At 39.8% G+C, this 25,353-nt stretch overlaps 1 protein-coding gene across 5 annotated transcripts in view; it reads left to right on the top strand.

Moving 5' to 3' along the window:
• epha7 (eph receptor A7) overlaps nucleotides 1–23,819 on the top strand; it is a 285,269-nt gene extending 261,450 nt beyond the window's left edge. For all 5 annotated transcript variants that reach the window (XM_048531168.2, XM_048531170.2, XM_048531171.2 and 2 more), the window contains 6 exons: nucleotides 474–535; nucleotides 2,591–2,800; nucleotides 12,310–12,459; nucleotides 14,706–14,899; nucleotides 16,585–16,740; nucleotides 21,586–23,819. In XM_048531168.2, coding sequence (XP_048387125.1) covers nucleotides 474–535; nucleotides 2,591–2,800; nucleotides 12,310–12,459; nucleotides 14,706–14,899; nucleotides 16,585–16,740; nucleotides 21,586–21,700 — 887 coding nt within the window. In that variant the 3' untranslated portion in view covers nucleotides 21,701–23,819. The remainder of the gene's footprint in view (nucleotides 1–473; nucleotides 536–2,590; nucleotides 2,801–12,309; nucleotides 12,460–14,705; nucleotides 14,900–16,584; nucleotides 16,741–21,585) is intronic.
• Nucleotides 23,820–25,353: the final 1,534 nt, after the last annotated feature.

Consider the following 25,353-nt stretch of genomic DNA (forward strand, 5'->3'; position numbering starts at 1 on the left):
ACATGGGCGTAAATACAAACATAAAAATTGACTTCATCTATACATTTTAATATCCCACAACCACATCCACACTCCTACCACAAATAAAATCTGGACAACAGGCTCTTTGCTCATTCCAGACTGACAAAATGCACACAATACAATGTAGGTCTAAGTTTAAAATCTATAACAATGGTGGTACCTTGCCTGACTTATGAAAATGAGAATGAGGGATTGTTTGATTTGTATGGGAGAAGTGCAGGATGTGTAATATTAATATATCCGAAGCCCTTTAGGCGTCTTAAACGATTCTATCTCCCAATTACTTGCAGCTTTAAGTGCTCCTTAATTAACGTCCTGGAACTATAGCCAGTTCCAAGCATCCACTGCAAGCTGCACCATGCACTTTGGAAACTACCACATGTATCAAATGAAAAAGCTTTTGCAGTTACGCAGAGGAACTTGACATTTACAGTAAGCTCCCCTTATTGCAGGTAAACCAATTATGATTGTAATCGAATACATGGAGAATGGAGCACTGGATGCATTCCTCCGGGTAAGTGACATAATAGAATGCTACACATTTTTGTAAAGATGTGCAATGAAAAAAAATCAAAGACTTTGTATCATTTGAAAGAATATAATAGATTTTGTTCAGAATAGGCTGTCCAAGTTAAATTCACTTCTGAAATGTTAATGTTTGTTTGTATCAATATAAACCAAGCACCAATTAAATTGGTACTTTTTGCATAAACTATCAATAGTTACATTGTGAATTTAAATATTACTTATAAACATGTTTAAAAGTTAACAAGAATTTCACTGCTTCTTATGAATTGTTAAATAAAGAATATGGAGAAAGGGGCTGATAACTTCTCCACCCTCAGTAGCAACACACCCAGGAATAGTCAATTTCCAAATTTAAGTAAATTTAATGTTTGACCAAAATTTGTTTCGATCTCCTTACTCTTCTTCGAATTTGCTCATGTGAGATAATAAGAATGTTCAAGTACAGAGTGAATGAAAATGATACTTTACTTTGAAACTGCTTAATAGCCTGTACCTATAATAACCAAGAATCTTTTCTATCGAATCTTAGTATTGTTACTGCAAAAAATACTGACGGTTCTGTTCGTGTGTTAAATTCATAGATCCTCAGTGCTCCTCCATTTCATCCCCAAATTTCTTGGCACAATCACCTCCTCAAAAAATAGAAACAAAAATCACCATGACAAGTGAGATAAACAATTGATAAATCACTTCCCATTTCTCTACCTCGTAAGACAGAAAATGATTATTTCATTGTTGCAATATTGTATTATCTGGATACTGTTCCTTAATATTTATGTACAAATGACCAGAAAATAAGTGATGCTAAAATCAAACCTACTAATGTTTCTTCTGTGCTGGTTGTATTTTTTCAGTACTGTGCACCCCACATGCCACAGTTTAAATGACTATTGTTTTGAAACTGTCAGACTAACACCGATCAGATGACGTACCCTGTTTCAGAGAACCAAGTGAATGGTCCTGAATTCATATGTTCAGCGCACAAAGAAGCAAAATGCAATGCCATCTCTCACTCCTAAATATCACCTTTTCTGGCAATGATATACACTATCTCTTACTCAGATAGCACTCTTATATCAGTGGCAGCTTGTCAAAGCTGAAAATAGCAACTTCTTTATCAATGACAACATGCCTCATCTTTAAAGAATAGCTGCTTCAACTCCATGCATTAATTGTGCCCTCTGCCAATGTTTTTTTTCCCTCCTGTCAAGTATCAGTGCCTCCATCAATGACTCAGCGTGCCCCTCATTTCCCAGCTCCAATGATGCAGTCGATTTTCCACTGAAGTAGCGATGAGTCTCATTAGCCAAGCCGTACAACCCCACTCTCAGGTACACGTAGAAGCACGTCTGCTGTGCCATGTGTAAATCTAACCCAAATGTTTGGTCCTTTGGTAAAATTCAGAGCTGGCATTAAGGCACTTTAGCACTTTAGTCATGCAGTACCATGTTTCTATGAATAGCTTTATTTACCCAGCGTATAGTGTGCAGTCACAGCCCCAGAATTGGACATGTGTCAAGTGGGACATGAGCGTCAAGAATCAGAGTAAATTACTCGGACACTGATTGCATTTGAGCAATAAGATCTACCAAGGTACATGACACAGAGAAGAATAGAACAAATAAAATTCTGAGTATTGGTGTTTACCCAAAATTTCATTTCATTTCTGTTTATTCTATGAACTCTTTGATACATACCATGAATGCAAAACAGTTTGATAAATACCGAATTTAAGGTCATATCTGAACAGCAGTACATTAGTCGTCTACAGCGTAAGCCTAGGTTCTACATTCAAATCCTGGAGAGGTGCTCAAAGAAAGAGCTTTCTGATTTGTTGGTCATCAGAGTGCTATCAAACTGCCAGACCTCAGATTAATAGTAAAGGCTTATAGTTTCAGATAGGTTTCTCTTTCAAAAGCATAATTCATTAATCACTAATCAGACAAGAATGAGGTCAGGGCATGATGCGATGCATTAATAATGCGTTGCACAAAACTTATCTTTTAAAGGTTACATGTGTTCATTGCTTTTATCCCATTAGAAACACGATGGACAGTTCACTGTGATTCAGCTAGTGGGAATGCTCCGTGGGATTGCAGCTGGGATGAGATACCTTGCCGATATGGGCTACGTGCACAGGGATCTGGCAGCTCGTAACATTCTGGTCAATAGCAATCTTGTGTGTAAAGTTTCTGATTTTGGTCTCTCGAGAGTTGTAGAAGATGATCCAGAGGCTGTCTACACCACAACAGTAAGTCCAATACAACACACCATTTGTTAGAATTCAGAAAGCAGCTTACTATCTCCACATATTTTCCAAACTCTTAAAGTTTGCTATCTGGCTCATAGTCATCAAAGCTTTGGCCTGTTGCTGTCTACACTGTTTGTGAGACACAGAAATAGCAAATAGTAGCTTGTTATATTTTTCAGCAGGGAACCTCCAGGGTCTGATCAAAGGTCGATCTTAAACCCTTGAGCCAATGGATATTAAAATGAGTGGTGTGCAAAACCAGTTTACATTAACATGGACAGCAAATTGGTAAATTCACAAATGACATTCATGAAGACTCATCTGTCAATATTGGAGTACAGTTTTGTTTTTAGCTCCCCTGTTGACATTTGCTCAAGTGTTACATCTTGATTTTTAGGGACTAACTGTTGGTTTTCAGAAGGTATTTCATCATTCTCACTAACTTATTTCTTGGATGATGCAGCCACATAATGATATTATCTTCTGTGTTTATGTACAAGTGTGGGCTTTTAGGATTCAAACCATTGCAGAATTAGAAGAATCCAGTAATATTCTCAATAATGGTCACTAAGATTTGACCAAAATGAAAGCAACTGCATAATTTAACAACAGAATTTTGTTTTTTTTTAAATAACTGATGCACACTTCGACATGCAAGAACCCAAAACCCTTAGCTTACCTTCCACCCACAGACTGGTAAGACGACAGTTTATTTTCATTGCATGTATACAAAGCTGGAAGTTTTTCACCAAAATACCCTTTTTACTATATCTCAGAGCTCAATTTCAGAATTAAATTTAATAATTAACATATCAATTATGTTAAAATCCTCTACAAATTTTCCCAGACAGGAAATCCTGAACATATGCAGCCTTAAGTTAGGGATTCCACATTCATTTACAGGTAACTACCTCAGTCATTTCACATTTTCATGTCTCCAGTAGTTGAAAATGTACTTGATGACTGGTTTAAAGCTTATCTCCTTTCTTTTCGTCACATATCCCTACAGTCTTTTTCTTCCTTCTATCTCACTAGCATCATCTTTGTCTCTCCTTGCAACCTTCCTCTCCCACTTGAACCCAGCAGTCTTCCGATCTTGCCTCATCCACCATAGCTTCCCTGTCTAACCCACAACACCCTTCCATTAGTCTTCCTGCCTCCTCCAGCCCTCATGCAGGTGGCCCTCCCTCCTCTCAGTACAACTTTGGACCCAGAACGTAGCTGTCACAATGAAAACGCAGCTCTACTGGCTCCTGGACCCTGCTCCTCTTGGCTCTGATCACTTTGGCAGAGATTCCCTAAATGCTCATTGTTTTTACAGGTACAGTTTTTTTTTAACTCTTTTGGAAGAGATAAAACCTGTAACTGCAGGAATAGTGAGTATAAATCGGCAGCAGTACAGGAGAGAATTAGCCCATGATTGGAGAAACAGATTGTTAACTACTTCCTTCCACTCTGCCCTGAATTCAATTGGTTATCCCTATGTGTGATGTTTTCTGGCTGTCTTTTTGCAGGCAAATTCACCTGCTGCCTCCATTTTTTTGGCGCAATGGCTGACTTTATAACCTTATATCTACTGCCACAGGAACTCATGTTATCAGTCAACGTGACTTCCTCAGCGACCAGGATTCTAACCTTCACCAACACAATGCTTCGAAAATTCCTAGCTTGTACTATATCCCTCTGAACTATTACTTTCATCTTTGGCAACCTTCATTATCCCCTGCCTTGCAATCAAGCCCATACCTTTTAATCTCTCTCACTCAAGCATGTACATTCACTCTTTTCTTCAATTAATTGCAAGATCTTCAAGCATCTTATGATGTCATTTTAAAATTTTCATCCTCAGTCAATTTGCCTTACTATGTTTCTGAAGAAGGGTCCCGACCTGAAATGTCAACTTTCCTGCTCCTTTGATGCTGCCTGACCTGCTATGATCCTCCAGCTATCACTGTGTTGTCTCTGACTCCAACATCTGCAGTTGTCACTATCTTCTGCCTTACTATGTTTCCTACGTTTGAATTGCTCATTGGAACCTAGTTCTCAACCAGCCTTATGGTTATTTTTCCCAGCACTTTCATGACTACACTCTATTATATGCCTTGCAACAATGTCTGTATTAAAGATACTATCTAGAAGTGGGTTGCTATTAGAAGTACCCTTAGTAACCTTAACCCAGAACGCGTTAAGAAATGTGAAACATGTTTCAAAACGGCTGTACTCCTCTCATTTCACACATAAAATGGTTAATAAAAAATAGCCTTGGACAATTAGTGAACCAATGGCAATACAGTTATTTTTTAAAAGACTTCAATTATAGTGTGGAGTTGGAACAGAAAAGTTTCAAAAGGCTCGTGCTGGCTACTTTTAAATAGGCCTTGAATTTACTTTCAATTCCGTAGTGGCAGAAAAATAAGTCTAGAATTGTACATTTTGTTGTCAAGAAGGTTTTTATTTAAATTGCATCTTTCTGATTGTAAATAGGAGCTCAAGCTTGTTCACATGTTTGGGATCTGCATGTGATTGTAAATGTGCAATAAAATGCCATTCACCAATTTCCCTATAGATAAACTGGCCTGTCATCAGAATCACTTGATGTATCACTGGCTTATAATATACCTCGAGGTATGTTATCCTATGCCTGGATGCACACAAAGTAAAATTAAGTTCACTTGATCTATTTCAGTTTGAATCATGTGTCAAATGTTACCTTCACAACAAATTATGATGCACCTAAACTCCCTTTAGCAAGACTTAGTATGTTGTAACTTCCTATTTATGCCACAGTATTGATCCAAGTCTTCTGACTAAATACATAAGGGAACTGAGGGGAAAGATTGAAGCATGCAGGGAAGATCCTGATAAGGGAGAATGCAAAGAGGGGAGAAAGCGGAAAACAAAGTTGGGAAGACAAAGAGGAACTTAGAAAATTAAATTGTCAAGAAACTTAAAACAAACTATGTAGGCACAGAAAAAAATAAGGTTGGGATGGTTAGGACACAACTACAGGCGGTGGTAAAGAATTGACAGAAATATTAAAGAATTGTTTGTTACAGAATGTACCAGGGAGGTGTATAAGATGGATATGACATTATAAAATGTGATTAGAAAGATATAACAACATCTAAAATAAAAAGAGGAATAATAGCACGGTGGCTCAGTGGTTAGCACTGCAGCCTCACAGCTCCAGGGATCCGGGTTCAATTCCAGCCTCGGGTAACTGTCTGTGCGGAGTTTGCACATTCTCCCTGTGTCTGCGTGGGTTTCCTCTGGGTGCTCTGGTTTCCTCCCACAGTCCAAAGATGTGCAGGCTAGGTGGATTGGCCATGCTGAATTGCCCGTAGTGCTCAGGGGTGTGTAGGTTATAAGGGGATGGGTCTGGGTGGGATGCTGCAACAGGTGGTGTGGACTTGTTGGGCCGAAAGGCCTGTTTCCACACTGTAGGGAATCTAATTTAAAGTTAACCAACTCGGAAAAAGAACTAACCACTTGGTGGGGATGGATTACATCTGTGTACTATAAAAGAATTTAGGAAAGATATTATAGAAGCACTGTTATAGATATTTAGAACATAGAACAGTACAGCACAGAACAGGCCCTTCAGCCCACAATGTTGTGCCGACCATTGATCCTCATGTATGCACCCTCAAATTTCTGTGACCATATACATGTCCAGCAGTCTCTTAAATGACCCCAATGACCTTGCTTCCACAACTGCTGCTGGCAACGCATTCCATGCTCCCACAACTCTCTGCGTAAAGAACCTGCCTCTGACATCCCCTCTATACCTTCCTCCAAACAGCTTAAAACTATGACCCCTCGTGCTAGCCATTTCTGCCCTGGGAAATAGTCTCTGGCTATCAACTCTATCTATGCCTCTCATTATCTTGTATACCTCAATTAGGTCCCCTCTCCTCCTCCTTTTCTCCAATGAAAAGAGACCGAGCTCAGTCAACCTCTCTTCATAAGATAAGCCCTCCAGTCCAGGCAGCATCCTGGTAAACCTCCTCTGAACCCTCTCCAAAGCATCCACATCTTTCCTATAATAGGGCGCCCAGAACTGGATGCAGTATTCCAAGTGCGGTCTAACCAAAGTTTTATAGAGCTGCAACAAGATCTCACGACTCTTAAACTCAATCCCCCTGTTAATGAAAGCCAAAACACCATATGCTTTCTTAACAACCCTGTCCACTTGGGTGGCCATTTTAAGGGATCTATGTATCTGCACACCAAGATCCCTCTGTTCCTCCACGCTGCCAAGAATCCTATCCTTAATCCTGTACTCAGCTTTCAAATTTGACCTTCCAAAATGCATCACCTCGCATTTATCCAGGTTGAACTCCATCTGCCACCTCTCAGCCCATCTCTGCATCCTGTCAATGTCCCGCTGCAGCCTACAACAGCCCTCTACACTGTCAACGACACCTCCGACCTTTGTGTCGTCTGCAAACTTGCTGACCCATCCTTCAATCCCCTCGTCCAAGTCATTAATAAAAATTACAAACAGTAGAGGCCCAAGGACAGAGCCCTGTGGAACTCCACTCACCACTGACTTCCAGGCAGAATATTTTCCTTCTACTACCACTCGCTGTCTTCTGTTGGCCAGCCAATTCTGTATCCAAGCAGCTAAGTTCCCCTGTATCCCATTCCTCCTGACCTTCTGAATGAGCCTACCATGGGGAACCTTATCAAATGCCTTACTGAAGTCCATATACACCACATCCACAGCTCGACCCTCATCAACTTTTCTAGTCACATCCTCAAAAAACTCAATAAGGTTTGTAAGGCATGACCTACCCCTCACAAAGCCGTGTTGACTGTATTTGATCAAGCCATGCTCTTCCAGATGGTCATAAATCTTATCCCTCAGAATCCTTTCTAACACCTTGCAGACGACAGACGTGAGACTTACCGGTCTATAATTCCTGGGGATTTCCCTATTTCCTTTCTTGAAGAGAGGAATTACATTTGCCTCTCTCCAGTCCTCAGGTACGACTCCAGTGGAGAGCGAGGATGCAAAGATCTTCGCAAGTGGCGAAGCAATTGCATTTCTCGCTTCCCAAAGCAGCCGAGGACAAATCTGATCCGGGCCTGGCGACTTGTCAATCTTAATGTTTGACAAAATTTTCAGCACATCAGCTTCGTCTATCTCTATCCATTCCAGCATGCACACCTGCTCTTCAAAGGTTTCATTCACTACAAAGTTTGTTTCTTTCGTAAAGACAGAAGCAAAAAACTCATTTAGGGCTTCCCCTACCTCCTCAGGCTCCACACACAAGTTCCCTATGCTATCCCTGATCGGCCCTACTCTTTCTTTGACCATTCTCTTATTCCTCACGTAAGTGTAAAATGCCTTTGTGTCTTCCCGGATTCCTTCTGCCAAGCCTTTCTCGTGCCCCCTCCTGGCTCTCCTCAGACCATTTTTGAGCTCCTTCCTTGCCTGCATGTAATCCTCTCTAGCTGAACTTGACCCTAGCTTCCTCCACCTTATGTAAGCTACCTTCTTCCTTTTCACTAGAAGCTCCACCGCTCTCGTCATCCAAGGTTCCCTAATCTTACCCCTTCTTGCCTGTCTCAGAGGGACATATTTACTCATCACTCCCAACAACTGTTCCTTAAACTGTCTCCACATGTCGATAGTTCCCTTACCATGGAACAACTGCTCCCAGTCCATGCTTCCTAACTCATGTCTAATCGCATCATAGTTTCCTCTTCCCCAATTAAATATCCTCCCATTCTGCCTAATCCTCTCCTTCTCCATAGCTATGTAGAATGTGAGGCAGTTATGGTCACTATCACCAAAATGCTCTCCCACCACAAGATCTGATACCTGCCCCGGCTCGTTTCCGAGCACCAAGTCTAGAATGGCCTCTCCCCTCGTCGGCCTGTCAACGTACTGCGTTAGGAAACCCTCCTGAACACACCTTACAAAAACAGCTCCATTCAAATCTTCTGCTCTAAGGAGGTTCCAATCAATATTAGGAAAGTTAAAGTCACCCATTACAACAACCCTACTGCGTGCACACTTTTCCAAAATCTGTCGACCTATGCTTTCTTCAATCTCCCTGCTGCTATTGGGGGGCCTGTAGTAAACCCCTAACGAGGTGACTACTCCCTTGCTGTTCCTAATTTCCACCCACACTGACTCAGTAGGCAGATCTTCCTCGACAAAGGAAGCTTCTGTAGCTGTGATACCCTCTCTGATTAGTAGTGCTATTTCTAATATTTAATGATACATTTGAAAAGCTATGCTGCCAGATGACAAGTAGACAGTAAATTAGTTTGTGCTGTATTTAAGTAGGCAGAACAATGTATCCAGTGAACTATAGACCAGTTATTTAACACTGGAGATAGCAAAAATGATGAGCTCCTCATAAAAGGAGAAAATCAAGTGTTGCTTTAAACAAATCTCTCTAATCAGAGAGGAAAATGCTACTATCTGAGCTTTAGCTGGTTCTCAATAGTACATCCAAAAAAATTTAGCATGCTTGCTTTTATTGCTCAACCATTGAGTTTGGGAGTTGGGACATCATGCTGAGGTTGCACAGGATGTTGGTGAATCCACTTTTGAAGTACTGTGCACAGATCTAGTCTCCCTGATATAGGAAAGATAATATTGAAATGGAGAGGGTTCAGAAAAGATTTACCAAGATATTGCCAGGAACAGAGGTCTTGAGATAAGAAGGAAAGGTAGAATAGGCTGTGACTTTTTTTTTACTGGAGCGTAGAGGTTGAGAGGTAACCTCACAAAGGTTTATAAAATCAGAGGGTCATTGATTAGGTGGGTGGGTTCCAAACTAGAGGGTATATTTTTAAGGTGAGAGGAGGAAAATTTAAAAGGGACCTGAGGAGTAGGGGGTGGCACGTATGTGGAATAAACTTCCAGAAGAAGAGGTAGATGAATGTATATGAAAGACATTTGGACAGGTTCATGAGTAGGAAAGGTTTAGAGGGAAAAGGGCCAAACACAGGAAAGTGAAGCTGGCTTAGTTGGGAAACTTGGTCAGCATGGACTAGTTGGACCGAAGGATTTGTTTCCATGCTGTATGACACTATGACAGAAACATTGTGTATGCAGATAGGTGTTAGAAACTAAGTAAGAAGAAATATGTTAGATAGAAAAATTATGAAGCTTCTGAATTGTGAAGTAGAGATTTTAGAAATAAGAGGTATGGATAGATTCTAGACTCCTGATTCAGCCAAACTGTAGTGGGAATCTAAACACACAGAGAACAATGAAGAACATGCAAACCTGAAAGGTTGATATAGCCAGAACAAGCTGATACTAACATCCATTCTCGCTGCATAAACATGTTGAGGAAATATAGGCATGCTGTCTATGAGTGTCCATTCATTGATGTTTTACATATAAGGTTCTCCACCAGCTGCTCATACTCACCATTCCCACTGAATTCTGGGGCTGGGAAGGGCAATGACCTATTAGGCTGCCTGTGGGAGAGAGCTGGAATTTAAAGTAGACCCATGGCCCCAATAGTACCATTGAAAATCCAGTACTCTTGGTTAAATGGTATATTACACCAATCCATTAATTTGTATATTTATTACACTGTCTTTCCATTGAAGAGAATGCATGTGGCACATTTGCCTCCTTCACACCACAGTTATACAAAGGAAGCTTGTACATTTCTGGTGTCCCATGTTACTAGGATCAGAGTCTGGAAGGTGATAAGGAACTTGAAAAGGATCATATCCATTGTTTCAGCATTGCTAAAACTTCAGAACACAAAAAGGCTCTATAAGCATTTTTTTCCCCTTTTTCTTTTAACGGTACAGGGCCAGAGCTGCTTTGGTAATGTATGGCAACACAAATCCTCTCTACATCGAAACAGAACAGTTCCGAGGAAGGGTCACCAGATCTGAAATGTTAACTCTGTATTTTTCTTCACAGATACTGCCAGACCTGCTGAGCTTTTCCAGCAATTTTTTTTGTTCCTGATTTACAGCATCCGCAGTTCTTTCAGTTTTTGCAAATCTTCTCTACCTCAGTGAGCCAGAAGTTAAAAATGGTATACACATTTAACATTTAAATTACCAAAATGTCTGAATGTAGTACTGATGCAGTGTATTCATCTCTGGGATTAGAGAAATTCTACTCTGCTTAAGATGCATTATTTATTTAATATGATTTGGATGTGAATACAGCAGAAATGGTTAGTAAGTTTGCCCCAACATTGACGATGTAGTGAACCTTGATCAGATCAGCCACTACGCTAAGTTGTGGCACATGGAGTTTAAGTTAGATAAATGTGAGATGTCACATTTTGTGAAGGAAAATCAGGGCAGGACTTGTGCAATTAATGGTAGGGTCCTGGGGAGTGTTGTTGAACAAGGAGGCCTTAGGGTACATGTTCTTAGTTCCTTGAAGGCATCCTTCCATCACCATCTCACCTACCCTTCCCCTAGCCCCACTTCCTCCGTTTATTTCTCGGCTCCCCTCCCCATCCCCAGTCTTGACAAAGGGTTTCAGCCTGAAACATTGACTTTCCTGACCCTCGGATGCTGTCTGACCCACTGTGCTCTTCCAGCCTCACATCTGTAGACACTGCCTTCCAGCATCTGCAGTCCTTATTGCCTTCAAGACAAAGACTAGTGAAGAAAGTGTTTATCTCACTTGTCTTTATTGGTCAGTGCATTGAGTATAGCAGTTGGGATGTCATGATGTGGCTGTACAAGATATTGGTTCGGCCAGTTTTTGAATACTGCATTCAATTCTGGCCTCCCTGCTATAGAAAAGTTAAACTTGAAAAGGGCGCAGAAAAGATTTAAAGGGATGTTTCCAGGGTTGGAGGGTTTGAGCTATAAGGAGAGGCTGAATAGGCTTGGGCTATTCTCCCTGGACTGTCAGAGGTTGAGGTTTATAAAATCATGAGGGGTATGGATAGGGTGAACAGACAAATTATTTTTCTCAGGGCAGTGGAGTCTAAAACTAGAGGTTGTAGGTTTACCATGAGAGGGGAAAGATTTAAAAGGGACCTAAAAGGCAACATTTTTACACAGAGGGTGGTGAGTGTATGTAATGAGCTGCCAGAGGAAGAAGTGGTGAAGGCTTGTACAATTACAACATTTAAAAAGCACCTTGGATGGCTACATGAATAGGAAGGGTTCAGAAGAATATGGGCCAAATGCCGGCAAATAGTACTGGATTAATTTAGGATAGCTAATCTGCATGGATGAGGCAGACCAAAGTTTTTTGTTTCCATGCTGTACATCTCTATGGCTCTATTTCAATTAAAAGCCTCACAGGAATGTAGGAGCCAATGTGTATGAAAGAAAGCAAATTGCTTTGTGTGTATATTGTCAAAATGATCTCCTTGGAAGTATTGCCAAAAACATAACGAATTCTGGATTTGAGCTCATTAAGCATTTGTATCCCTGTGAATACCTAATTGCACCTACATACAATCTTGACAGTTTTCAAGTCACCAAATCAAAGCAGTTTTAAAATTGGTCTTGGAAAACCTTTGACAATCTGTCCTTTGTTCACGTAGGGTGGTAAAATTCCAGTTCGGTGGACTGCTCCTGAAGCTATTCAGTACCGTAAGTTTACATCAGCCAGCGATGTGTGGAGCTATGGCATTGTAATGTGGGAAGTAATGTCCTATGGAGAGCGACCCTACTGGGATATGTCCAACCAGGATGTAAGTTACTCTTTATGACTGACGGATCAGTTAGCGCTGCACTTCCTTAGTGTGCATAAAGAATCAGCTTCTTATTGAATTGTTAGTTAACAATCTGCAAGCTCAGTGCCAAGTAGTAGTTATAGACACTGAGTGCTACAAGCTTAAGAGACAAAGTGATCTGAGGTGGAGGAGTGAACGTCTATCAAGCTGATTTTTAATCAATGCATTCACTGTGTAAATAGATTCCAACCATATGTCAGGCCCCCGATTAGTCTTTGCTAAGGAAAGAAATAGCAATTAATGCAGCTCACACTCTTAAAAATAATTGAATTATTTCTCATTGTGAATGCAAGTCATTTCAGGATTTGTTAGCTCTGTTGATTGAGATGGCATACATCAAAGGTTCTGAAACACTGACAAATACCAAGTCAAGAAGTCTATGTGTAACATAGTAAGCAGCTCTATTCTGAAAGAGTAGTATCAACAGCAGGCACACGGTTTTCTGACTATCACCGCTCATGGCCATGACACGGCTGACCTCCACAAATCAGAAGACCTTGTAAATCCAGATTTTGGTAGTCTTGAAAGACACGATCAGATTAGGTACCTAATGTATTGACCTCCCAAGTGCCTGGGGCATGAAATTACATGGCATGCAGTCACTGCAATTACTCAAGACGTATGCCATCCAATGTCCTACGGAAAGTTGAATCAAAGGGAAAGTGTCTAAATTGTGTAAGCTCCTGGTGCTCCCTGATGGAGAATTTTGGGTTTCCACCTGCATGCTACTTTTTACAAATCCTTTCTTGGGATGTGAGCATTGCTGGCTTAGGCCAGCATTTGTCACCCATCCCAATTACCCTTGAAAAGATGATGGAGACCCATCCACCTGAATCACAGCAGTTCATGTGTTGAAGGTATATTCACAATGTTGATAGAAAGGAGTTCCAAGATTTTCACCTTGTAACAGTGAAGGAGAGGTGATATAGTCCATAGATAGAATGATGTGTGGCTTGGTGGAGAATTTGCTGGTGGATCATTGGGTAGAATGCCATTCAATTGGACCACTTTGTTCTTGGCGGTATTGAGCTTCTTGAATGCTGTTGGAGTCGTACTCATTCAGACAAGTGGAGAGTATTCTATTAGATTTCTGACCTGTGCCTTTGGCAGTAATGAATAGGCTTTAGGGAATGTGAATGTCAGTTACTTAGTGTGGGATTCCTAACCCCTGACCATCTCTTGCAGCCACAGTATTTATATGGTGGGTCAAGTTCTGTCTCTGGTCAATGGTGAGTCCCAGAATGTTGTTAGTGCGAGATTCAGTAATGGTAATGCTATTGAATGTCAAGGGGCAATGATTCACTTTTCTCTCATGCTAGAGATGGTCAGTGCTTGGCACTTGTATGTTACGAATATTACTTACCACTTACCAGATCAAGTTGATTGTTTCTCTGTGTTGCAGTGATTAAGCGAGATGAGCAGGTCACATTTTGGGTGCTGCTCCTTGGGCTAAACATAACATCACCTGGTAGGTGATAGGTCTTGGTGTTAAAGGTAGCTTGGTATTAAAGGAAAGAGCAAGATAGATGCTTGGCAAAGGAGCAGCAGACAATTCATTTCCATTTCCTAATCAGAGCGGACTAGAGAACCTCAATGTCTGTCACCACTCCTCCATATGTTATTGCTTAGATTTGCCTGATGACTCTTCAGATAACTCCAAGGTCAGCCAGGTCTGCTTCCTCCTCCTTAAAATGGGCCTAGTCTTATTCATCAAGTTGATTGTAGTATATCAGTTTTCATAACCTTTCTCAAGATGTATACAGTGCTAAAAAGAAGCTATTTCGGGGACAGCATGGGTACCTGAATGGAATAATGAGGTGGCATACAAGCTTTGCGTTGTTGCAAGCTTAACCCCAGATGTGATGACGCACTCAGGGCTAAATTGTCTGGACTCAGAGGGAGGGGACTTAGAGGTGAGCTTAATGGTAATGCTGTAAGCCGTGGCATATATATGGCCTGTTACTTTAAATCACTATTTGCTGCAATCAGCTAATAAAGTAGAGATGGTGCAAGAGTATTTTTCTCAACAAAAAGCAAAATTTTTTACTCAATATTTTAGGGTTCAAGTAAGATTTGTATCCAGCTTGTAAATTCAGTGTGATTTATTAGTATGCTGTCAATAAATTCTGTTCAATTGTGGAAACTGTTTGATTTACCCATACATGAATTCTCTTCCACGTGAACAATTTCCTTTCCCTGTTTAGGTTATAAAAGCTATTGAGGAGGGTTATCGTCTCCCTGCTCCCATGGACTGCCCACCTGGCCTCCATCAGCTGATGCTGGACTGCTGGCAGCAGGAACGCAGTGAGAGACCCAAGTTCGATCAAATAGTTGGGATCCTGGACAAAATGATCCGTAACCCAAACAGTCTGAAGGTTCCCCTGGGTACCTGCAGTAGGTGAGGAAAAATTTGAACATGAATCGGTCATACTGAATTCCAACTAACTAAAGGGTTACTAATATATTAATGGCACTGTTGATCATCAGCGAATGAACTCTGTCTATAATTACCAAGGTACCAGTTTAGTCATCAAAGCGTACTTTAAGAGGTGGCATACAAGCTTTGCTTCGTTGCAAGCTTAACCCCAGATGTGATGACGCACTCAGGGCTAAATTGTCTGGACTCAGAGGGAGGGGACTTAGAGGTGAGATTAATGGTATCCAATCCATGACACCTTCCCATCTCACCAGAATTAAGTATTGTGCAAAACAATATCTTGACAACATTCTCACTATACTGCTAATTGAGACCCCTATGTGGCTAAATAACAGTTTGACAGACAGAAAATGCTGCAGACCTTTCTCAGAAGGTGGGGTACTGATATCTCACCAGTTTTGTAAGTGTTGGGGAGATCCACTCTGCAGCAGGAAGCAAAAGAGTGAGTGAAGGCCGGAGGCATTTGATCAGAAATATTAAAAACACCACACTCAGTGTGTTAAAGTGATTGTTTGTTTTAAGATGTTGTGCAGAACTTAACATTCTGCATCCAACATACACCCGAAAGAAATCTCTGCTGTTATTGAATGGGACTATCTTTACGGTGTCTGAGCTCGCTGCTTGAAAACAATATTTAACTCCCTTCGTGCTCAAAGGCAAACCCATTACTTCTATAAAAAGGCACTAGTGCCTCAATATTGTAGAGTAATAAAATATTTCCAGGTACAAATGACAATGGGATTGCCCAAGAACGTAATAGACTCATCTTTCAGAAACACTGGAAGATTACAACTTTAAAGGTTACAGTTTTGTCCCCTAATCTGATCAGCGATGGTGGGATAGGCTCACATTCAGTGGTTGCTTCACTCCTCATTTAATATTACAGCCAATTTGCGTCTTAGAGTTGCTGAGAAGTGGCTAGGATTAGGTTAAAATCAGGGCTAGCATGTTGAGGAGGACATTACTAAGGTAGCTAATGAACATAATTTTACCTGTGGTGCCAGTTAGGATAATTGATATGCAAACCTATGCAGTATATTACTCATCATGTGCTTTCTGCAACCTTTTTCAAGAATGTAATTAATCAGTGTTACATAACATTGTTTTTTTTTGTTTAAAGCAGCATTGACTTATGTATTAATATGAGAACATTTATCCCTCTTGTCATTGTAGAATTTTGTGTACTTTGTAGGGTTTTGATTCCATTATTGTTTTCCCTTTCCATGTTAAATTTAATTCAGGGAAGTTCCAGCGCCTCTCAAATTGTCACTGTTGTTATGCCACTAATGACTGTCAGAAAGGAATGCAACTGAAGAGCTACTAAGACTGAGTTTAGACTTAAGCCTTAGCTCATAGCCAGATGCTCTTATTATACCACACAGGTTAATGGGGAGTGCTCAAGAGCAAGAACCCCAGCAGTGAATGTCTGTAGACTGCCTTCATACCTAGCCATATTGCAGATAAGTCCAACAGAAGTTATAAGTGCCAGAGGATCTTGAGATTTGCTTCATCTTTTAATATTCATAATTAGGTAATTTAGTCTATGTGTGAGTAACACAATTTATCAAGTGTGAATTATTTGATAATGCTGTAATGGGTGCATATTAACTGTGTTCATGATCATTGTTTCCCCTGCCCACATACAGGCCGATTAATCCTCTTTTAGATCAGAACACGCCTGATTTCACATCCTTTCGCAGTGTAGGTGACTGGCTGGAAGCCATCAAGATGGAACGGTACAAGGATAACTTTACAGCTGCAGGGTATAGCACATTGGAATCCGTAGCAAGGATGACCATTGAGTGAGTTCACCACTAAGATAAAAACATTTGTCTGTTTCAGTTTGATTTGTCGTGGCGTGCTATTGTGTTCATATTGCAAAGAAATAAACATAAAGCTAATTATTTTTCATTCAGCAGTCGGTTGAGGAAATATTTATTTGAGGCAAGACTATGGCAAGGCCGCTTGGTTTTCAATAAAATTGGATGGATATATTTCCTAAAACACCAGTTAAAAATCCCCAGTCTCTTGTGATAAGAGCAGTATTTATTTTCATTACTCAGAATAAAATGTGCCAATGATCTTAGGTAATAATAATCCTTTGCACATTGCGGGCTATGTTATTAATTTTTCATTTTTTACAATGATAAAGATGGGATTGCAAAATACAGACCAAAAGACTTAAGAGTCCCATGCAATAAAATGTAATTTGACTTTGAATCTAATTTGTTTGTTTTGTTTTAAATTCTGTACCTTGTGCTTTAAATCTAATTAAGAAGAAAGTACTTTAAAGTAAAGCTGGCAAAATAAAAATGGTATCCTTTAAGCACAGGATAGAAGACTCAGCTAGATAAAGCTGCAGAGTGTTGACATAGATATTGTAATTAATTTGTGCAGCTTTGTGCCCTGAAATTTTTGTTCTGTTTCTACCACAAATATTCCAACATTATGCCAAAGTGCAGAGGTGTAAGTTAGCAATAATGTACAAAAGTCAAAAAATGCACAGGAGCTAAAAGTAATCATAATACAAATCATATAAAACCTTAGTGCCAGATTCTCGTGAAATCATGAAGATTCTCGAACATCTTGAAGATGGTGGATAGCACCTAGATCTGGAGACCCAACCCCATTTCCATCCGATCCGGTTTTTACCAGTAGGGGAACATGTGAGAGATGTGACTGATATTTGTGAATCCCTAACTCAGCAGAGACCATTCATCAGAAGGGTCTAGGCCCGAAACGTCAGCTTTTGTGCTCCTGAGATGCTGCTTGGCCTGCTGTGTTCATCCAGCTTCACACTTTATTATCTTGGATTCTCCAGCATCTGCAGTTCCCATTATCTCAGAGCCATTCAGTGCTGAGTTTAAACAGACCACATTTTGTTTAGCAAGTGCCTTATTCCATGGTGTGGCAATCACAAACTTGTGGGGTAGACATAAATGCTCACGTGGGGCTGATATGACATTCAGAACTATCAAGCTGTGAAATTATTTAAATCTCCAGGCCTTTTAAAAATTAAAAATTGTAGACTAACTGAGAAAGTGAGAAGTTTAAAAAATTGCCCTCATACAGTAAATGTTTGTTGATTTTATTTTAAGACGTTGTTACATCATTATTAATTCTTGGCTGACTACGAATTCACCAATGTGTGATAAAAAAATTTGCCATCTCTATTCATTGCTCCTGGCTGCCATATCCATGTAATTGTATATGATGTCAACAACTCTAATTTGCACTGAATGTCCAGCCAATTTCCGTCTGTAAGGAGGCAGAGCTCCTGGCAATGGCGCAGAACCTACCTCTTTACCGTACCCAAGATGGAGGTCATTAATCCATCGGTTGTACCCAACTTTTAGCAGAGAACTGAAGAGGAAAAGGGTAGGATCAGTCATAATGATCATCTAGCTCTTTGATTGTAGTAAATATCCATCTGGTTCACTGAAGCCTTCTAAGAAAGAAAGTCCATTGTTCTTACATGGCCTAGCATATATGTGACTCCAAACCCAGAATGATTTGGTTGACTATTTCTTCCCTCTGATATGGCTCAGCAAGCCACTGAACTGGCAAAAAAGTCATTCACTCTCATCTTTTGAAAAGTCACATTTGGCTGGGCAAGTGACAGTTATACCTGTATTCCATTAAAGTATTGAAAAAAAGTCCTCATCCCTGAATGTTGGCTGACTCGTTTGTGGATGCCAGATTCATGCCTTTCTTCTCTGCATAAACTCTTTAACATGCATCAGTTGTCTGTAAATAGAATAAATTCAAATTAAAGTCATTTCTTGTTTTCTAACTCAGAAACATTCTGATACTTTTGTTCTGTTCACGTCCATTAGAGTTGATGCTTTGATTCAGCATAATCTTCCACATATCCATATACCTTTCTCCCTCTTCCAATTTTCCTTTCTTTCTAGTTATTTCTGTCCATAGCCTCAAGAGCTCTTTTTAGTCTGGCCCAAATGGCTGCAATTCAAATGAGTAGATTGATAATGGCTATTGACAAGCTGCTCTGCAATTAAAGCCAAACTGATTCCTATTCTTACCTGTTATCATGCAGTCTTCCTCTCCAGATTATTAGCTAACAATCTCTGGGAACTGTTAACAAATAATTTCTTCTCTAGTTTTGTGACACTAAAACATGTCTTTTAGAACATCGTTATATATAAGCTAAACTCAGATAAACGTATGAGTCTTGGATCTCAAGTGGGACGATTTATTTTGCTTGTTTCCATACTACATGTGGATTTTCCTATTGATCTGTCTATCAAGGACAGACATATTATTGTGGCAAGGCCAACGACAGAGCATAGGATATGAGGAGTATGGAAGAAAATGCCCAGTATATTCTGCAACGGTTATTGCTCTATAAATTGCATTTAGACTATATCTGTATTCACCTCATTAGATTTGTGCAATCATTAAAAGATTGAAATATAGTTTTCCTAAGGACCAAGTGGAATGAATGTAAAACTACTAACAGCCATGAGGATGGATGTAGAAGAAGCTTTGGTATAAATTGTTATAAATTGTTTGTTCGGTATAGAGTTGGTTTGTAGATGGGGTGTTGGTTGGATAGTCATGATGGAGTGATGTTCTCAAAAGATGAGAAGACAACTAGTTGTAGACCTGATTGAAAAATGTCACTAATAAGATCCCACAAAACCAAAGCTTGAAAGGACAAATCATGACATTTTCTAAAGGAACTAATTACTGTTATTTAATGAGGGTAAATATAGTACCTCTAAATCAATACGAGCAAGTTATAATTATTTTTGGTAGTGTTGTACAACAGAGGAACCCACGGGTTCAGGTTTATAATTCATTTCTGTTTGTGCCTCATTTAGACAGAGTGGTTTTCAAGATGTTTGGCATGCTTCCCTTCATTGCTCAGTCCTTTGAGTACAGGAGTTGGGAAATCATGTTGAGGTTATAAATAACATAGGTGAGATCTCTTCTGGAGTACCGCGTCCCATTCTGATCGCCCTGTTACAGGAAGGATCTTATTAAGCTAGAGCGGGTTCAGAAGAGATTTACCAGGATGTTGCCAGGTATGGAAGGTTTGTGTTCTAAATAAAGTTTAGGTAGGCTAGGACTTGTTTCACTGAGGATAGAATGTTAGGAAGTGACCTTACAGAGGTTTATAAAATTATGAGGGTTAATGGTATGTGTCTTTTTTCCCCAGGATGGGGGATTTCAAGACTAGGGGACATATTTTTAAGGGAGGAGGAGAAAGATTTTAAAAAGACATGAGGGGTAAATTGTTTACACAGAGGGTGGACCTTGTGTGGAGTGAACTTCCTGAGGAAATGGTGGATGTGGATACAGTTGCAGCAGTTAAAAGACACTTAGATAAGTACGTAAATAAAAAGGGTTTGGAGGGATATGGGCTCAGAGTAGGCAGATGGGACTTGCTTAGTTTGGGATTATGTTCGGCCAGGACAATCTGGACCAAAGAGACTGCTTCTGTTCTGTATGACTCTGTGAGGAAGATATTGTAAGGTAAACTGCCCCAATACAGAATTTTGATTGTTGAGAGAATATAAAGAGAAATTGTGCTCCAAGAGCTTATAGCTTTCTACTCATTAAGTGATGGGCCATGGATGTGCCATCTCCTGATGTGTGTAAGTATACCTAAGGAACAGCAAAATGGAAAATTTACCCTTGCACATTTTGACTTTCAACAAGCATTTGATGAGATCTACTGAATAATCTTATGGTTCCAGTAAAAGCAAGGATGTTGTAAATTTAAGAATAAATTGTGTGGATAATGGAAAATGAGAGCAGTTATTAATAGTGGCACTTCTGATTGGACAGTGTGACCTTTAAACGCTGCAGGGTTTGACCGTTAGTAGTCACTGCTGTTCATAATATTTATAAATGACCTCAGTGAGGGCATTGCAATTAAAATTTTGCATTTAGAGATGTTTCCAGATTGTCTGGGAAAGCAGGATGAGCAGTTTGAAAAGGTGAAATTCAAAGTGACCTACAGACACATACCTACTCAAAAGTGAAATGGCAAGATGTGTTTGGTTTTGAGAAATATAAGACAGATCAGCGGTAAAAACCATGAATATGATTGCAAAATAATGGAATTAATAGCCGGCAAAATACTTGGCAGTGCATAGAAATGCAAAGTAGGCATTATAAAGGCAAACAAATTGCTATTGTACAGACAAATTCAAAGGAAAAGTGTGCTTTTTTTAGGAAAAAAAAAGATTGCAGCAAGAGTGTAAAATGATGAAAGAAGTCGATAAAATTAATGAAGGTCTTCAGCAGACTGAAACACAGAGTCTATGGTACTATCAGCCAACATTAAGCTATGAGCTAAATCCAGCCCGAAAGCATAACTTAGATTTGCCACCAGGTTATTGCAAATTTTCTGAAGGAGGTTGCTGAATTAGAAGGCATTGGGAAAAATTTAAATTGACCTAGACAGGAGCACAAGAGGGAGATGCTAATAAAAATGGTCGGTAAAGGACATGGAAGAGGATCAATAGGCCGAGCAACCTTGATGCAATGAATGTATGCATTTCATTCCTATTTCCTCATTGCCTTCAATATTATTTTTCTGTTTCATCAATATAGTTTGAACTTAATGTATTGCATTCTCCTTGTATTGTTCATCAATGTGCCTTTCTGTTATACAGGGATGTGCTGAGTTTGGGAATTACATTAGTTGGCCACCAGAAGAAAATCCTGAGCAGCATTCAGACTATGAGAGCTCAGATGCTGCACTTGCATGGCACAGGGATCCAAGTGTAGATCATTTTTCTCTTCATGCAAAGGGAAACGTACTTCCTGAAAGTTTGAAGAAAAGTACCATCTGCTGCTACGTACTGTCAGTACCAACATTCTTCTAACGTCCTTCCCATTGTGGATCAGAGATTCAAGGGAAGATGTGCGATAGTGTTCCTCTAACCCACCTAAAGAAAAACAAAAGATGATTTATAACAGTACATAATGAGATGGCTGGAACATGCACATTATGAAGAAACTACTACCTGCAACATTTCGAACTTTATACAAAAACAAAACAAAAGAAAAACATTGAGCGTTCTAACCTCCTTTTTACCTACTGGGCTTTTTAAAATTGTACATATCAATTTACGTAGATATATTTGTCAAAGGCATCCACTATGTTACAATTAATCAATTAAATTGTTTTTGAGATTTGTGCTTGCTGAATGGTGTTCATTCAGCCATCTTCTCATTCCTGAACAACATTGGGCAGAAGCCAAAGAAGGTTGTTTCTGTCCTACATTCTTAACTAATCATCAGTCCATGTCTATCTTCTCCATTTATTTTATTCATTTGATTTTAAAACTTCTGTGTCACTTGTAGAACATATAGGCATTGACCAATTTAGTTTAAATTTAATTACTTTTTCTTTTTTGGCACATATATAGCATCCTCAAACATTTCCACGTTATTTATTAGTGTCGGTGAAACTATTTCAATACACTACAAGCAGAAACTTGCCAGTTCCTAACCCTTCCATTGCCCCTTGAGATTTTAGGCAATGAGACCCAAATATATAGAGCATTATCGAAATGAAGTTAAAGTTCTTTGAATCAGATTTTTGTTTTAGTTTTCAGTAAATATAGCTAGTCCATGTTTTATAGCATGGTACTTTAGCAGATATATTGATTGTGAAAATGTTCTAACAATAAATTTAGGAAGAAATGCATCAAAACACTGCAGTTAACTGTAAACTGACATGTAAAAGCAGGCATCCCTTTATCAACCTGATTTGGCCAGCCTTTGGTGTGACAGAATCGTGAAGTGCAAAATATAACATGTCACGTGAAGCAATGGAGGAAGTCTGGTGTTTGGCATTAGGTAATGAAGTCTTGAGTGATCTATGGGGACTTAGGGCATAGAATGAATATGGACCTGTCCAAAGGTCCGAAATAGAAGGTAACAACAATCCGCGCATCCACAGAAAGATGGTTGAAGCAATCAAACTTTTTAAACTCTGATCAAATGTCTCCCCTTACAGGAATGTAGGACAAAGTTCACACCCAGAAATCTGTGATTGGCACAATCCTCTACTCATTGAATTTTCTTACTTGTGTTTCTACTCAACCATAGCAGGGTGATGGTAGCCTGGTCAGCACTGACTATTCGAGGATTCCAAAGAGTGGAGCTGTTAAGTTGATTTCGATCGTATGATGAGATATCCCACTGCTCAAATCAGAATTCTACTCTCATCTACTTGTGTTGTGGGATGTTAACACTTTTATGTAAAAGTTGTAATTTATTTATACTGTCATTTTTTTAACACAGGTCTGTCTGTAGTGAACTCAATACACATTGAAAATGCACTATATTTTTCTATTTCACTGACAGAGAATCACAGACAACTCATTTAATTTTAGTTGTACATAATAAATAAAAAGAAAGTCACATTTAGGACCAAAGAAGGTTGTAGATTAGCAAACATTGTCTAAAAAGCAAAGTTCTGAAGAGATGCCATTTTTCTGACTTTTTCAGATCATTGTACAGTGATTTTATAATTGTGTTTTTCTCATTTTGGGGGTTGTTATACATTCTATTATTTATTTTTATTTGATTCGCAAACAGTGGCCCTAAGGTTCCACAGAGGGAGGAGGGAGGTTCAAAGAGGGACTTGTAGGAACACGAGGAGGAGCCAACTGTAGCCCAGAGAAACAGCGCAGATAAAGGTTGAGGTTACGACATCATTCTTTTGGAGTTAATGGGAAAAGACCAGCAGAACTCCTACAGAATGACAGGAGCCAGTACAATTTCACAACATTTTTTTTCTCTCGCCAGAATTTGTTGTATTCTCTTAACTCAGAATGTGCATAAATATTTCATTAGCTTTTTTGTGGTTATTCTGATGGTCTTATTTTTCAATTCTTTGTAAAAGACTGTAAATATATTTTTTGAAAAGTGGTTCCATGCTATCCAGTGGTTTGATTTTGGTTGCTTTTATGTACTTGTTGATAGTTATGTTTGACGTTCTATAAGGCAGGCCATAATAAACTGCCACCGTTAAATAAACTATCAGTCCAAAAAGGAAATGGAAAGATTTTAGATAAATGTAAGTCTTTCATGAATCAGGTTACCTGCCACAATGTATTTTTTTAAAGTTTGGTTACAGAGAAAATTGTTAGTTGTGAGGTTCCTTAAACAGGAATATAATAGCTCGATAATATCTGATTTGTCCTCGGCTGCTTTGGGAAGCGAGAAATGCAATTGCTTTGCCACTTGCGAGGATCTTTGCATCCTCGCTCTCCACTGGAGTCGTACCTGAGGACTGGAGAGAGGCAAATGTAATTCCTCTCTTCAAGAAAGGAAATAGGGAAATCCCCGGCAATTACAGACCAGTGAGTCTCACGTCTGTCGTCTGCAAGGTGTTAGAAAGGATTCTGAGGGATAGGATTTATGACTATCTGGAAGAGCATGGCTTGATCAAATGCAGTCAACACGGCTTTGTGAGGGGCAGGTCATGCCTCACAAACCTTATCGAGTTCTTTGAGGATGTGACTAGAAAAGTTGATGAGGGTCGAGCTGTGGATGTGGTGTATATGGGCTTCAGTAAGGCATTTGATAAGGTTCCCCATGGTAGGCTCATTCAGAAGGTCAGGAGGAATGGGATACAGGGGAACTTAGCTGTCTGGATACAGAATTGGCTGGCCAACAGAAGACAGCGAGTGGTAGTAGAAGGAAAATATTCTGCCTGGAAGTCAGTGGTGAGTGGTGTTCCACAGGGTTCTGTCCTTGGGCCTCTACTGTTTGTAATTTTTATTAATGACTTGGATGAGGGGATTGAAGGATGGGTCAGCATGTTTGCAGACGACACAAAGGTTGGAGGTGTAGTTGACAGTATTGAGGGCTGTTGTAGGCTGCAGCGGGACATTGACAGGATGCAGAGATGGGCTGAGAGGTGGCATATGGAGTTCAACCTGGATAAATGCGAAGTGATTCATTTTGGAAGGTCAAATTTGAAAGCTGAGTACAGGATTAAGGATAGGATTCTTGGCAGTGTGGAGGAACAGAGGGATCTTGGTGTGCAGATACATAGATCCCTTAAAATGGCCACCCAAGTGGACAGGGTTGTTAAGAAATCATATGGTGTTTTGGCTTTCATTAACAGGGGGATTGAGTTTAAGAGTCGTGAGATCTTGTTGCAGCTCTATTAAACTTTGGTTAGACTGCACTTGGAATACTGCGTCCAGTTCTGGTCGCCGTATTATAGGAAAGATGTGGATGCTTTGGAGAGGGTTCAGAGGAGGTTTACCAGGATGCTGCCTGGACTGGAGGGCTTATCTTATGAAGAGAGGTTGACTGAGCTCGGACTCTTTTCATTGGAGAAAAGGAGGAGGAGAGGGGACCTAATTGAGGTATACAAGATAATGAGAGGCATAGATAGAGTTGATAGCCAGAGACTA

This window comes from Stegostoma tigrinum, chromosome 4 (assembly GCF_030684315.1).
Source record: "Stegostoma tigrinum isolate sSteTig4 chromosome 4, sSteTig4.hap1, whole genome shotgun sequence".
Classification (NCBI taxonomy): domain Eukaryota; kingdom Metazoa; phylum Chordata; class Chondrichthyes; order Orectolobiformes; family Stegostomatidae; genus Stegostoma; species Stegostoma tigrinum.